Source organism: Lathamus discolor, chromosome 2 (assembly GCF_037157495.1).
Source record: "Lathamus discolor isolate bLatDis1 chromosome 2, bLatDis1.hap1, whole genome shotgun sequence".
NCBI lineage: Eukaryota > Metazoa > Chordata > Aves > Psittaciformes > Psittacidae > Lathamus > Lathamus discolor.
In genome coordinates, this window is record NC_088885.1 from 24,998,629 (window position 1) to 25,014,015 (window position 15,387).

At 46.9% G+C, this 15,387-nt stretch overlaps 1 protein-coding gene across 4 annotated transcripts in view; it reads right to left on the bottom strand.

The window, feature by feature from the left end:
• TRIM71 (tripartite motif containing 71) overlaps positions 1-11,705 on the bottom strand; it is a 63,506-nt gene extending 51,801 nt beyond the window's left edge. For 2 of the 4 annotated variants that reach the window (XM_065666180.1, XM_065666177.1), the window contains exons 1-2: positions 11,528-11,705; positions 9,048-10,655 (exon numbers count right to left, since the gene is read on the bottom strand). In XM_065666180.1, the coding sequence (XP_065522252.1) occupies positions 9,048-9,914 (867 nt within the window). In that variant the 5' untranslated portion in view covers positions 9,915-10,655; positions 11,528-11,705. Of the gene's footprint in view, positions 1-9,047; positions 10,727-11,527 lie in introns of all 4 variants that reach the window. The other 2 variants (XM_065666178.1, XM_065666179.1) reach the window with 2 other exon arrangements.
• Positions 11,706-15,387: the final 3,682 nt, after the last annotated feature.

The window sequence follows — 15,387 nt, forward strand, 5'->3', positions numbered from 1 at the left end:
AAACAGTACTGTCAATTAAAATACAGGCTGTCTGGAATAGAGAAAGACGGACGACACTCTCACTCTAGGAAAGTGCATGCTGTCACCTTTTGGGTCACTGTCAACAGCCACCATTTATAACCCTCATCTAATTCCCAATTCTAATCAATACTTTCATGATATTGGGGGAGGTAGTATTACATCCACCTATTCACAATTATGTTAGGTACAAGAGGGGAAGAAGCAAGAAGAATACTACATCTTCCTTCTACTACCATTTTATTGAGTATGAGAGCAGCACTAGGATAAATAGAACAGTGTTCCAGAAATTCTTTTCTACTTCACCCATTCCGATTCCCTAATACTTTGTTGTTGTTAGCTTGGTTATTTCTCTCAGGGTAGAATCTACTCCAGACCACTGCCTGACATTTCCAGTTCTGATTTCTGTTTTATTGCTCCCCCGTAACTGTTCCTCCTCTCTTCCCAAAGTATTTGCCCATTCATTTAAAAGCCTTGAAAAGAAGTTGATAGCAAATACCCTGTGTTGTGACACCACTGTGACACTACAGCTGCTTCTACAGTAACTAGAGGGGGGAAGGTTATATTTGCCATTTGTTCAGTCTAGTGTTCAGTCAATTCAGTATGATATAGTAGATAATTTAGTTATCTGCACAATAGTTTCTATAACTTGCAAGCACTTCGGTGGGAGAATCACAATTTTCATTTTCCCCTACAAATAACCATTGTTCCTACAAACCACTTTAGCTGGATTGCTAATCAGTCTTCAGTTAAAGAAAATCTGGTTTCCAGTTTGCTCATCTATACACAAAACTGTTTAGGATACACTCTGCTCATTTGGCAACCAGTTTCTTATGGAGAAGTCATGCCTTTCTCAAGTAACATCCTTGTATGGATCAAGTATTCTTGAAATTTGAGTGACTTTGTCTAGCAGGCTGCAGACCGCCTTCACGCTCCAACTTCAATGTATTAAATCTCCAGTGCCTGTGGGCACACAGCATATAGCAGTGGGGGCAGGGTGAGCTGTGGTGGGGTGGGGGGCAGGAATTTAACTCTTTAACAGCATTGCTTTTAAAGGAAAAAGGAGGTTTGGAGGCACAATGATCCTTTCCATTCTGTAGCATGTTTTTCTTCAAAGTAACATACTGCCTCCTATATACATGCACTTGCTAAAACATTTTAGGACTATATAGTTGACTCCCAAGCCACAGAGATACAGCAACAGGGAGCCCCTAGAAGCTAAATGATTGTTATCTCTTACATCCTTAATCACCTGACATGGCATGACTCAAGGTTACAGAATATCAGGGTTAGTAGCCTTGTTGACAGGGACCAGTATCAACTAGTTTGCTGGCAATTTGCAGACCATACTACCAACCCTCACATAAGAGGGCATTCTATTATCTAGTCCCTTAATGCAGCACTAGGTTGGATTACAAAGCTTAAAGGCATCCATAATGTAGACAGCTTTCATGCTTTGCTTGCACGGAAGATTTAAGGCAATGGTATACACTTCACCATCTGACAGTGTGAATGACTGAATAGTAAGAACCACTGAAGCACAGGGGGAGGGAAAAGGGAGGATTTGAAGTTTGATAGTTGACATTTTCCCCTAAATAATAGTTTGCCTTTTGTTGACCAAGAGCAGCTGAACAAAAGGCTGTATAAAATTAGTCTTCTAGCATATGTCTGCCACTCTGGACAGCAAGTACCAGAACATGGAAAGAGAACCTACATAACCCAAGACAACATACAACAAGGGTAAGATACAGCAACAAGCTTTGACATTACCATCTGAGAATCCTGTTGAAGTTTGACTGCCAGATCTCAGGTCCCTACCAACCTTTTAATCCAGCCAAACACAGTGTTTGATAGCTCTCTAAATTTATGATACCTTAAGCAGGGAAAGGAAATATTTACAGTGGGTGGTAGTTTATCAGCTACCCACACAATGTATGGGATGGGTATGTAATACAAGCAAACAACTAGAAGATATGAGTTAAAGGTATTTTGTCAAGATTGCTAAATATTTTGGTTATGCATGGAGACCAACATTAAAGGGAAAATGATGCAACACAAGTTTAACTATTACCTTTAGCTCACTAAAGAACCCTTCTCCTCACAAAGCACCCAGATCCAAGGGCAGGCTGTCACTGTTTTAACAGTCCTGCAGAGTACCAGTACTGGGAGCAGCCTTGGTTATTACTTCTTCATTCAGTGAAGACCCTTTCCACTATAGCACTGGGGACCTCAATATTCAGCATTTTGAATGTTCACTCTGAAAAATTACTTGCAACCATTGCTAGTTAGATTGCTTCAAACAGCCTACCTGCTGCTGGAAGATAAGCCATTTTCCCCAAGTCAGCAACAGTGCAGAGGCATATAGCACAAAGTATGCCAGATCATAAAACAATAAGCTTCTCATATAGTTTCTGGTTTAAGGCTCAGTCACTTCAATGCTTTGCCTACATATGGGGGAAAACTGCTTAGCAGTCATCATCTTACCCAACAAGCCCACCATCTGAGGTTTTAGAAATGCATATTACACACTCAAGTGAAATGGAATGGAGCTCTTACTTCTTCCAGCTGACCATGTAAGTTGACACTTAAGTGCCAGTATAGCACACATATCCAAGAGGCAGCGCAGCAGGACAACAGAGAACACATAGTGAGCCTCATCTGTGGGTACTGAGTTTTCCTCCCTGTCATACTGCACAGCTAGAGCTGTTTAGTATTCAAAGCTGGTCAGCAGTTTCAGTTCCTAAGATTACCTACAGACTCCATAGTTGAGAATCTAGCCATTTTGTTGAGGGTTGGTGAAGAACAAATTAGCTTAGAGTCAAAAGAACTTTAGGAAATTAATATTACTCCTTTACTAGCTACCTACACTTTCTCTTTAAGGTGGGAAAGGGAAGGGAGAAAGAAGAGATAAAGTTGTTCAAAGTGATATTACATAGTAAAGAAACTTTTGAACTCCAGTTAGAAAACAGCAGGTATTATTGCTCCAATTCTCTGACATGTTTTTGGTCTATTCCTGTGACTTTCAAAAAAAAAAAAATCAATTTAGACAGAGAACACAATTTGTTAAATAACAGGACCAAACCCATCTCACCCACACAGACCTTCAACAAGCACAACCAGGGAAAGCAGAAAACAACCCATGGAAGGAACTGCAGCTGAGGCCATGATGAGAACACCTAAAACAAGGACATATGACTTATCTATCTTGGGATCAGGGACATCCATTCATTACATTAACCAATACTTGCAGTGCCAAACAGTAGTCCTATTCCCATCCAGTATTTCTACACTTTAATTAAGTCTTAGAATGACAGGTCAAAAGCATTACAAAAATTATGTACTACATAATTATGATCCAAGGTTGTATTTGTAGCTGCTCTGTTGAAAGTGGATTAACCCTAAAGAAAATAAACCCCTTCTGTCAAATCTTATCTGTGGTAACATTAGTCTTGCATTTGGTGCATTGGTCATACATCTTAAGATCTGTGCTTTTAACACATCGTGATTCTTTGATGGAAAGACACCAAGAACTCTGCAGGAAGGAAGAGAATATGGGAGGAGAACTAGGAAAAAACAGGGCCAAGACTGTACTGAAAAAGGAGTAATACACCTTCTTAACTTTAAACCAGAGGAGCTAAATAGTTTTCCTCCAAGGAAGCATGGTCTAGCAAGCATGTCTACATGCTCTGAAGATTCAGCTGAAGAGAAACTCATTACACATGATGCAAGATTTCATCACCTGAAGTGCAAATTGAGTCAGACCCTGTCTTACAAGTTAGGAAATACACTTAAGAGACATCAGTTTTAGTAAAACTGAAGTTAAAGAAAATTAGGCATGAAACTAGTTACTGTACACTGAGAACCTATTTGTTGTATGCTTATCTCCACTCCTATTTTTTCAAGGGTTATTATAACCTCAGGTCTATGCTGCAGCCTGCAAGTTTCTATTGTATTGGTACTCTGTTTTTTCAAAGATGTTCTCAAAGTAAGAACACTCCATGAAACTTGCCTGAACAGACAGAAGCATTTCTGTTTCTTCCCATTTTTACTCACTGAAAACTATCTCAAGTCATGTTTAATTAGGCCAGTAACATAAGAATATCAGTTAAATAAATAAAGCAGCAGTTAAGTAAAATTCTTCTACATACAGAGAAGATAAAGGAGCTACATGTGTGCTCAGAAGGAGCAGCTAAAATACAAGTAAGGCAGAGTAACCTAAGAGACAACCTGTTATGCACCAGGTATCTGAACAGTCCAAGTAAAAAAGTGTGAAATTATTAAACCCCTTCATTCCGAGTATGTTACATCCACATTATGTAGACCACATATGAACCAAATAACTTGCTGCCTTCACCCAGAAAAAATTAAAGAACCCAAGTGTCAGTAACTGAATTTGAAGTATTGCATTCAGATTGGGCACTTGCAAGTGCATTTGATACCAGAAGAAAAAAGACAAAACAAGTACAACAAATGAAGGGCACATCAGCATAAGGAAATAAATACAGTTGCTTACAGAAAAATATATTGGAAGTATGAATTTCTCTAGCTCATATACACATTTTCCTCTAAAGCTGAAGCTATAGCAGCCACAACAGCAGCAACACAAAGTACTACATGGTAAGACCAGTGCCTCCAGGATGCCCTCCTAAAAATTTCAGTCATTTGATAGGAGGTAGAAAACCCCTAACCATTAGAAATAGGAACAGCAAGAGTATGCACTATATTTGTCACATACCACAGTTTCACATAAACAGCCCTTGAGCAAGAGACACAGAAGTGGGGATACACAAGCATATTCCCTTTGTGTTAGCCAACTGTTCTGGTTAGACGTGGGAGGACAGCTTTAAGAGCACCATGGAGTAAAGCTCAGTGACAGGCAATGATGGCAAGCCATTACACAAAAGGAACCATTTCTAACCTACATTTCCTTCCTAGCCACACTATCCCTCCTTTTATCTCACAGCAGTTTGGGCCAGATTCCTCTGCAATTCAAATAAACTTATTCCAATGCTAGAAAAAGGTATAAATTCAATGAGCAAATTTGGCCAAGGTACCAGATAAGTAGCTTTCAGTTCAGAAGACAGTTAAATGTTCAAATGCTTTCCCCTACATATACACAAGCCTTCTAAAGTTGCATCTTTTACAATATGGAAGACAATAAGAAGTGTAATTTTTTTGGTAGTCTAAAAAGACAGTAAGCTTTCAGGAACATATACAGCAACAGAATTCAGTGCAACAGACTAATTCTAGCCAGTCTTGTTCATATGCACTGATACCCCACCACGAGCCATTTCAACTCACTTATCTGGCAAGAATCTTCTGGGCTTGTTAATTAATCTGCTCAATAGAGAACATGACCAAAGCCAAAACTAATGTAAGCAAGAGAAAGGAACAATGTGGGTAAGGGGAGAAAGAACTTTAAAATCTTTTCTTGCAGTGGTGGGGAACTGTGGTGCTACAGGGTCTTCCCTTGTAGCCCGTGAACCACTTCTAAAATGGAATCTGTAAAGCAATATGAGAACTAAGGGGTCACAGACCATTAAGCTGACTGAATTCAGCAACTCTGCACTTTCCCTAGACAGCATTAGAAGTCTGCTATTGAAGTACTTTAACCATCCACCATTATCACTAAGTGACACTAAAGAACACAGCAGCTGAGAGTTGGTATAAAGGAAACCCCACATTAACTGCAGACTTATGGCCTTTTCCACTTTCTGCAATAGCAAACACATTTGAATCCAGGTTGAATCCAAGAATCCTACAGCTGTCCCAACAATTTCCAAGCATTTCATTGGGTCTGCAGCTTGTTACTGAGAATGCTATTAGAAGAAAATAGAAGAGCACAACACAAATCAAGCACACTTTGACATATCAGTTAACACATTTAATTATGTATAAGACAAAGGTAAAGCCTTTTTCAAGCTTGAAGTCCTGTTCTAGTGGCTTTTATGACAGTAGCATCTAGTTACTACTGTAACATTGATAATTCTAAGCCATACAAGCATGGTCACACAGAAGCAAGCTTTCAGGGTTGCAACACAAATATTGCTGCATTTGTAGACATTAAGCATTGCTCTTGGTGCCAGGATAGCCTTTTACCTCAAACAGTGAGGCTTCAAGTGGTAAGCAACCAGAACAGGCTTCAGCAGCAGCTCCATGACTAAGCAAGACTGGCTTTTGCCACTTTTCCCTCCAAGGAATAGTTTACTTACTTTCCTTCCATGCATCACTGTAGTATTTACAGGCACTAGCCGCCCTGAAAGCAGTGATAAGAATTACACTTTTTTTAGTGTTCGCCACTACATTAACAGTCGATATTCCCCGTTATGTTGTCAGTGACTATGTACTCGTAGCACACAACAGGTTACCGTTGTTTTTCCAACAGCTCAACTGAGACCAGAACCAGCTCAATTAAAACAGACTGCTCCAGACATCCCGGAAGAGCTGAAACATTTCTCTGATGAGCAAACAACTAAGTCACTCTTTTCTTGCAAATGCGTTATCTGTAGTTGCTTTGAGACTTGGAACACCCAGTAAGTAACCACCCACAGTGCTATTTCCCTCCTCACTTGAGGGAGTCTCAAAATGGGAGCGGAGAGAGGGAACATTAGGGAGAATGGACAGTGCTTCCCAGAAGGAGCGGAAAGACCAGAAAGGAACAGAACAGAAGGTTACAAATGAAGTAGTGATGTTGGATAGACAGGAAGTTATGTTCTAGGCAAGGAGGTAGAAAATAAGGTACACAGCTGCTTTGCGCCAGAAAAGCCTCACAGGCAGGATCAGAGTCAGTTTAACTCCTTATAACTGATCCCAAACAGGGTGAGGATGATACATCCTGGGGAAGGAGAACTCCACACCCAAGATGACTATTCTAGCAGCCTGCAGATGAGATCTACCTGCACTCAAACCTACCTGCATGACCTTAGTCTGAAGGAATACCCTGCTCTGTCACCAGCTCTTCTCACTTACTGAGCAGAACCACTGCTTTTAACCACTGTTAAACCACTGTTTAATACTACTAAATTAAGGTTCCAATCTGCCATTCCCACCTTGCATTTTAGGTTTGTTTTCACACTATTAGACAGCCAAACAAAGTACTTAATGCATCACTTAAGTACCCTCTTGGAAGGCTGCCTTTCTATTTTCATCACTTTTATGAGGTTGTAAATAGTATTCTTAGAATTAAACAAGCAATAATCCTCAGTTTTGCAGCCGTCCTGTCTCAAAAACAAACAAAAAAAGCGGTATACCTCACCCACTTTTTGTTTTTCCCAGCAAAAGTGAGAAAGATTAACAGTATAAACTCTTCAAAACAGCCAGTCTCTCCCAAAAGTTTTCACTTGAGTGGATAAGTACTGATCAGGCACACCCACATTTAAGGAACCACCAAAACTCACCCTAATCAAGAACACTAGTAGATCATTAATTTGCAGAATAAAAGCCTTTCTCAACAGGAGCCAAAGGCTTGAAAATGCTCACTTGTTTTAAAACAATTTCTAGGTCTACAGGACACAGGGGCAACCCAAAACCAATCCTAAGAGACATCTACTCTTTTACACTTTTCAAGACACTAATGAAAAGAAAATTAGTTATGCAAAATAAGCTAATGAGCTTTTTTAGGAGTTACTTCTAGGAAAGCTGTACAGTTTAAGCAAGGATAGAATATCTTTTTTTCCGCTTTACAATTTAAGATTTTAAGTCTACAAAATACCTTGGAGCTTCTGTCCCAGCTACATCTTCACTAAGTGGTGGTGAATACATCTGCTTTGGAAGATACTATCTGCTATGGCCAAAAGCCCTCTATTGCTTAATTTTACACACTTTGAAAGTTTTAGTTTCCCAAAAGTTCATACTTTGTCCTCCAATACCAACAACTTTAAGAAAAAAGTAAAAGCTCTTCCAGAGCCCCCTAGAAAATTATTTCAGAGGTACAGCAACATTAGAGGAGATAATAAAAGCATCCTTGCAAACCCAAGACAAAGGCACCACCACATTTCACTAGGCTAACCGCCTTCCTCTATCAGTCAAGGCAGCATCCCACAGAAAACTCTCATACTACCCTGTCCTCGGGCAGTTTTTTTCCCCTGAAGCTGCCCACTTTCATACTGGGAGGAAACTACCTCAAACACTGAAGTTACTGGCAAATTCCAGGAAAATCCCCTGCACTGACACCGGGAGCAGAAGGGGGAACAGCAGACCGCCATTTTCCAGTCGGTGATGAAAACCAAGTCTCAGACCATCACAGCGAGAAACTGTGTTCTGATGAAGCTTAACACATCCCAGTTCAACTCTGAAGAAGCCGCAGCCTCTTTTAGATCCGTGACACAATACTGAGGATCATCAGAAACACAACTTGCAAGCAAAGTGCTTTAAATGAAGAGCACGTAAAGCCAAGCTACCATTCTTACATCAGTGAAGCTCCCGTTTGCACCACGGAGACATCTAAGGTGGTGTGACCCAAGGGCAAGAGATGAAGCTGCTATACACAAGCGTGAGTATCTTTGTTACCTTTCTGACTACCTCCAGCTAATTAGAAAAGGATCCCTCCCTCGACACAATCATTTTCCTTCATATCTATCAAGGGTTTCTGTCTTCAATGGGTTACACGCCACGGATATTCCACGAAGTAATTTCACTTTGCATTAGCGACGTCGAGGGGCTCGGGAGGGACTCCAGACTTCTCCTCATCTCATCGCCCCTCCACGGCCCCGCCACCCCGCTAAGCGCCCGCAGAACGGCGGCGCCCGCACCGTCCGACGCCCCACCGCACATCGCGCACCGAGGCTGCCACGACCGCCTCCCGCACCTCCGCGGCTCACCTCTTCCTCCCGGGCCGCCGCCGCCGCCTTTCCGCGCCCCCCCCCGAAACCACCCGCGTCCCCCACGCACCGCGGCCAGGGAAGGGGAAGCGCCGCGGCCGGTCCCCGCCGCCCGCCCGCCCCTCGGGGCCGCATGCAGTGCGGGCGGGGGCCCTCTGGCGCCGGCCAGGGGCGGGAGCGCGGCCACTCACCTCCCGCGCACTCGCTCACCTCGTCGTCGTGGTGCTGGCAGTAGCTGGCCCGGTCGGGGAACACCGAGAGGATGTTGTAGGGCGAGGCAGGGTAGGGCGGGCTGAGCGCGATCGGCGCGGCGGGGCCGGCGGCGAAGCGCTCGATGAAGTGGTCTTTGGTGAGGCGGACGCGCTGGTGCGCCCGCACGCAGTTGTCGCACAGGTGCTCCTGGCAGTCGAGGCAGCGGGAGCTGGCGGCGTTGCCCTCGTCACAGGAGCTGCAGCGGGGCTCGCCCTGCCGGCTGTGGGGCCGCCGCAGCAGGAGCGCCGCCGAGCCGCCGCCGCCACCGCCCGAGGACGACGATGTCGAGGAAGGCGCGGCCGAGGCAGCGGCGGGCGAGGAGCCGGCGGCGCGGGGAGGCGGCGGAGGGCGGCCGTGGTGGCGGTTGTTGCCGCCGCTGCCCCCTCCCGGGCCGGAGCCTGCGGCGGGTCCGGCCCCGGCGGCGCGGCCGTTCTTCTGCTCGTCGGCAGCGGCGGCCACGACGACGACGTCCAGCAGGTTGCTGAGGAGGAAGTTGGAGGAGGGCAGCGCGTCCATACCCGAGGGCTCCGAGATCACCACCTTCTGGTCGCAGATGGGGCAGCGCAGCTTGAGCGCGTCCCCCGCGCCAGGGTGCCGCTGCGCCTCCAGGCACTGGCGGCAGAAGGCGTGCAGGCAGGGCAGGACGTGGAGCCTCCGCGGCGGGCCCCCGCAGGAGGAGCCGCCGCCGCCGCCGCCCCCGGAGGAGCCGGAGGTCTGCGATGAGGACGAGGAGGTAGAGGAGTTGGAGGAGAGGGGAGCCGGCGAGCCGCACATCTCCTTGCACAGCGGGCAGATCTGGAAGTCGGACTCGGGAAACGAAGCCATTTGCGATGGGCCTGATTCCTCGATGGGGGGTAAAAATGTTATCTCCCCTCCCTCACCAAAATGAGAAAGAAAACAAGACAAAAACGTGCTCAGAAAACACAAGAGGAGGCAGGGGGCGTTTGGAGAAGGTAGTTCTGTGAGCGGCTTGCGAGCAAGCTAGCAACGATCAGTCGTTTAGCCTAGTGGGATCGATTGGCCGGTTTTGCAAATACGGTGTCATCGATCCGGCGGTCTGCAGGGAGCTGGGTCCTCGCCCCGTTCCGCCACCGGACTTGCTGCTGCTCCCGCTGCTGCTGCTGCTGCAGTGGGATATTTTTGGTATCAAGGTATAGCTGTCCCGTTCTCCCTCAGCAAATGGATCCTCTCTTCCCTCACATGTACTTAAACCCCAATCCCCCGCTGCATTAGACAAATTGTATCGATTCCAGATCTGTCAATACCTCACTCAGTCTTCCCATCTCCACCTCGGGTCAGCACTTTGACAACGTGGTTTGGTTACTTGTCGTCTTCCTGAACAGAAAATGCATGGGCGCCACCGGCCCGATCCCCGCCGCATCCAGCGGGGACCGGGTCTTCGTCTGCCCGGGCTCGGCTCCGGTTCCCACGGCCGCAGGACGGAGCAGGGGCGGCAGTGCAAGTTCCTCTTGGCCGGGCGGACGCGGGTGGGGGGCAGCAGGGGCTTAGCACAAGTTTCGCTCTTTCTTCTTGGGGCGTTGGGTTTTTTCCTCTTTTCCTTTAAACCTGTGCTTGTCGGGGGGGAAGGGGAAATTTCGTTTCAGTTCCCCCCTCCACTTTTGCAATCCAGAGCAGCTCTAGGAGAGAGAGAGGCACTGAAACACAGTGGCCAGGCAGACTTCTCCGGCTCCAGTCCTCCCCCGCCGACGCCTGCTCCACCACCGCATGACCGGGGGGTGGGGATGGGGGCCGGCGTTGGTGCCCACCCCACCGGCGGAGACTCACGCTGGCGGGACACGGAGGCGAAGGAGGAGATGGGAAGAAGAAAAGGGCTCGGAAGGGCAGGCTAAGAAGACCAAGTCCCCACCCCCCCCTCGCTTCTCAGAGCTCCCGCCGCACGCCTTCCTTTATGAGGGGCTCCCCGCGGTGGCGAGGGGAACGGTGAGCACACAGAGCCCAGCCACAAGCGGTGCCCGGTGGGCTCTCCCGGCCGGCCGGTCGGTCAGCACCGAGGGCTCGACGCGGCTCGCACACGCCGCGGCCGCCGGGCAGAGGAGCAGCGGCAGGTCCCCGCCGGCCGCCCTGAATTATTCATGGCGGGGGGGGGTGGGGGGGGTGGTATTATATTCGCTCGCACAAATTGGAGCCGCTGTGCAATGCTATCCGAGAGCGCTACGCTCGTCCCCTCCTCCTCCTCTCCGGTTCTCGCTCGCTCTGAGCCCCTGCAGCGCCTAGGATCACATTTCCTTTGTCATCTCGCCTCTTCGCGTGGTGTTTTATTGAGAAAACAAAAATAATATAAAACCCGAAGAGGGGGAGGGAGGAAGGGAAGGAAAAAATAAAAACAGCCAAAAAAAGCCTCAAACGCCCGCCTCCCCTGCGATCTGCAGAGCCGGAGCCCACCAGCCCTGGGGGGTGAATTAGCAGGAATTACTCACTGATGCGGCAGCACTGTCCCAGGCGGCGTGGGATCCGGGGAGAGCCATCACGCTGGGCGCCTTCCCCCTGCCTGGCGGGGTGCGGAGGGGCAAAGCCGGGGGGGGGTGGAGGGGGGGGCGGCCCTCGGGAAGGGGGAATTGGGGGCGCGGTGTTGGCGGCGGCGCTGGCTCCGGCCCCGCAGCGGGCGGCGGCACTGGCGCGGCGCGGCGTGCGAGAGCCTTTTAAGCTCCGACGGCGCGGGCTGACTTCCGCCCGGCTGCGGGGGGCGACCGGGGGGCGGTGGCGGCGGGCAGGAAACATTCGCCCTCCGCCCGCCCGACCTGCCCCCACCCGCCCGCATCCAGCCCCGCCGGCCCCCGGCCCCTGCTACCCCCCCGCGGTATTTTAATGCCGGTTTTCGTTAGCAGGACCCCCCGCCACTCTCTCCCTTGGGTTTGACGCGCTACCTCCCCGCTCGCGCTTCTTTTTCGGTTCGAGATGCGAGCGGGGAAGGAGCGGGGCTCCGGGGGCCGTTCTTTGAAAGCATCAGGGCGTTAATGCAGCTTTAAACATTAAGTCGCTCGATTAATTGTTTTCTTACGGCCAGTCTATGGGCGACCGGCTTCTTCCCGCGCCGTCGCGGTCGCTGCCGGGGCAGCCGCGCCCGGGAGGGAGAGCCCCAGGTTTGTTGCTCGCCGGGGGCAGGCAGGGGTTTCCTCTCCTTCAAACCGCCGCGATGAAGTTAGCAAAAATTACCGGCGATGCCGTTTGCACTTCTCGCTGCGAGACCAAACCTAAATAAACCCGCAACAATTACGGTTTTTTAATGAACCCCTCGCAACCAGCGGCTGCTGGAAGGAGAAGTTGCAGCTGCAGCACAAGTGAGTGGCCACCGTCGTTTTGGTGGGGCTTGTGCTGGTAGGGGAGGACACATGGTATCTTACCCTCAACAAGAGAATTGGGGATGCTGAAACGTTTTAAAAAGTGGAACGTACTAAAAGATATAGACAGAGCTGTGAATGAAACAATCTGTAAATAAGCAAAATAAACTCGAAACAAAATAATATTAAGTAATGATAATAAAGGAAACCCACAGAAAACAAAACCCAGCTATTAAAATACACCGAATTATGTTCTTCCTCTGTTTAGGCCTTAGATATATAAATAACTAACACTGTTTAGGCCTTACACACACAAATAACACTAATTTAAATAGTCTACTTAAAAATGTCTTTTTTCCTTTGCTGACAGGTACTAAAGGCAGCTATGAGCCATGCCTGTGAGGATTGCTCACCAAAAGCCCTTCAGAGAACTGAGCACCTAGGGAATGCTAATGCCCTTATGGGAGGCCAAGTGATGGGAATTGCTGATGGAGTCTATGGGCAACAAACGTGTGTTAAGTTGTAAACCAGCATGAGTATTTATTATGCATTTATATTATTTGTATTTATACTATTTATATTTATTTATTAAGCATTTATATTTATTATGCCCCTCTAGTATATTCAGCTGAGAACTTGCCTTATGTATCACTAAAGGATTGGGGTCTATGTTCTTTATATGTTCACATTTGAACATGCAGGTGAAACCCACCACAGCTTTGGCTAGCAGAGGTTGAAAAATCACTGAGCCTTGCCTGTGTTTGTCCTGTGGTTGCTGCAGATGATTATGATGCTGCAGAGCTTGTCCTTTTCCAGATGAAGCCTGTTAGTTGAGAAGAATGGTAACTTCCCGAACAACAAACGTGCAGTGGATCCATGTGTGTTTCCCAGATAACCCTTTCCACTAGCTCCCTACAGTAGGAAGCGTCATCTTGTGTGTTCAGAAATATTTTAATTGGGCAGAAATTCCCAGATGCACGTCTCCAGGCATCTGACACCCCTTGCCTTCCTCAGTGACAGCTGTTTGCGTTCCAGCTTCCTGGCTGAAGAGGGGAATTCTGCCCATCCATGCTTCAAATGGCTCTAAAGGGTTCACGGGACTACCTAGATGCTGTGGAAGGTCCATCTTGCTGACAGGATCCACTGTATTTGTGCCAAAGCTCCTGAAGCTCGTTTGCAGCTTCGACCCTCCCTGAGCTTGTAAAAGGGCATAAGCGATTCACTGTCGCTGAACAGTGGGTCCTTATTCTTCAGCTGTCATCCTCGTACTTGAGCACTCCGTCTCTCTAAATCAAAGTCCTTTTCTTGTCCCTCCACCACTGTCAAAGGAACGAAATATTTTGAGGCTTCCTCTGATTATGGATGGCTTTTTGTCCTTGTAAAAAAATGCTGAAATAAAGCTAAAAGGAATAAGCCGATATTATACTCCATTCTGAAACATTAGCTGCTGGAGCACTTGTGCGCTCAGCTACACAGCAGATAGCACTTTTGTGTGCATTTTTCTGCTTACTGCATTGACTGGATTTTTTTTGATCCGATTAACTTGTTCTGCATTAAAAAAAAAACCACCAGAGAGAGCAAGGCATCAATGTATTTCATTTGTTCTCTAAGCCAAAAACACACATGGGTGAACAACAGTGCGAGGGCGATAGGTGAAGTACAAGAGGCTTCTGGTTCTGGTAGACAGCAGGATGAGAACTTATTTTTATGATTTTTCCCTGGGAAGCTGGTGCTTCACATTTACCCTTTTTGTTTCTTAAAAACAAAAGAACAATAGCTATCCTGGTTAGCGGGGCTATTGTCCCTCTGTGCCAAATACATGAAATCTTACTGCTTACGTGAGTGTCTGAGGTATTTCTCTGCATTCTGCTCATGCTCCTTTGTGTCGCTCTGCTGAGATTTCTTGCATTTATTCCCTTCTTTACAGTATTTTTCACACCTGTTTCTCTCATCTTTCTTTTGCCCTCCGTTCATATGCTGTTGCTGGTCTGTTTTTGAAAGGGTGTAGTTTGTGCTAAAGGCAAACCCATCATTTAAACTGTGTTGAAAACATAGCTGTGCCAAGATCACATCGGAACTGTGTTAAAACATTAACCATTAAAACGTTCTAACAGTGATAAAATCTTGGCATGATTGGCCAGATCTTCAGGAGATCTGAAGGAGCATCAAAATATCTCTGAAGGTATTTCCACCTAGTGAAAAACCTCTGGCAACATTTGCCTGTCCTTGACTAACTGCCCAGCCACCGCAACTAAAGTGTGCATTAAAAAGGTGGTGTTGGTTTTTTCCCCTTTTCCCCTTATATTTAAGTGGAAAATAGGACATAGATTGGGGCAGAAAACTGCACCTGAGTCATTCTGTAGTATCAGCTTCCAATGCCGGGATGTGCTTTCCACTGTCTGTACTTGGAAGCTTCTTTTTCTTGAAGGAAGGCATCTGCTTTCTGCCAGCAGCACTACAAGACAAACAGAATGGTGTTCCTGCCAAAAGCAATACAGCTGGAAAAGCCAGGGGTCTGGAGGTTAAAAGCTTTGTTAAATAGAACCAGGTACAGGAATTGTGGGTTCGGGGATATTTTGCTGTAATTTTAGAGGCAAACATTCACATAAAGAGCTCTCCTCTATACCACCTGTGCGAAATGGTCCAGCAGCCAGATACTGTTTGCCCTCCTATGTTGAGCAGTAAGGCAGTGTGCAAGCTCAAAGCTCATCAGGGCTTGTGAACAGGAGATGCTGAGTAGCTGCTGCAAGTCCCTGAATGTGCACAGGTAATAATAAGCATGTAGGACCGTACTTCTGTTGTCGTTGTTGTTTTGCACCTAACGACCCAGAAAACATTTCCATCTCCAGTACTGCTATACCAGAGTGGAAATAAAAAGCTAAGACTTGCTTCAAGTTTATTGCTTCAAGTTCTACATGGTATTTTCCAGGGATTATAAAGACCTAAAACTCTCCCTGTCCTGATTCACCCAAGATTCCCTTTCCTTCTTCATTTGTTAA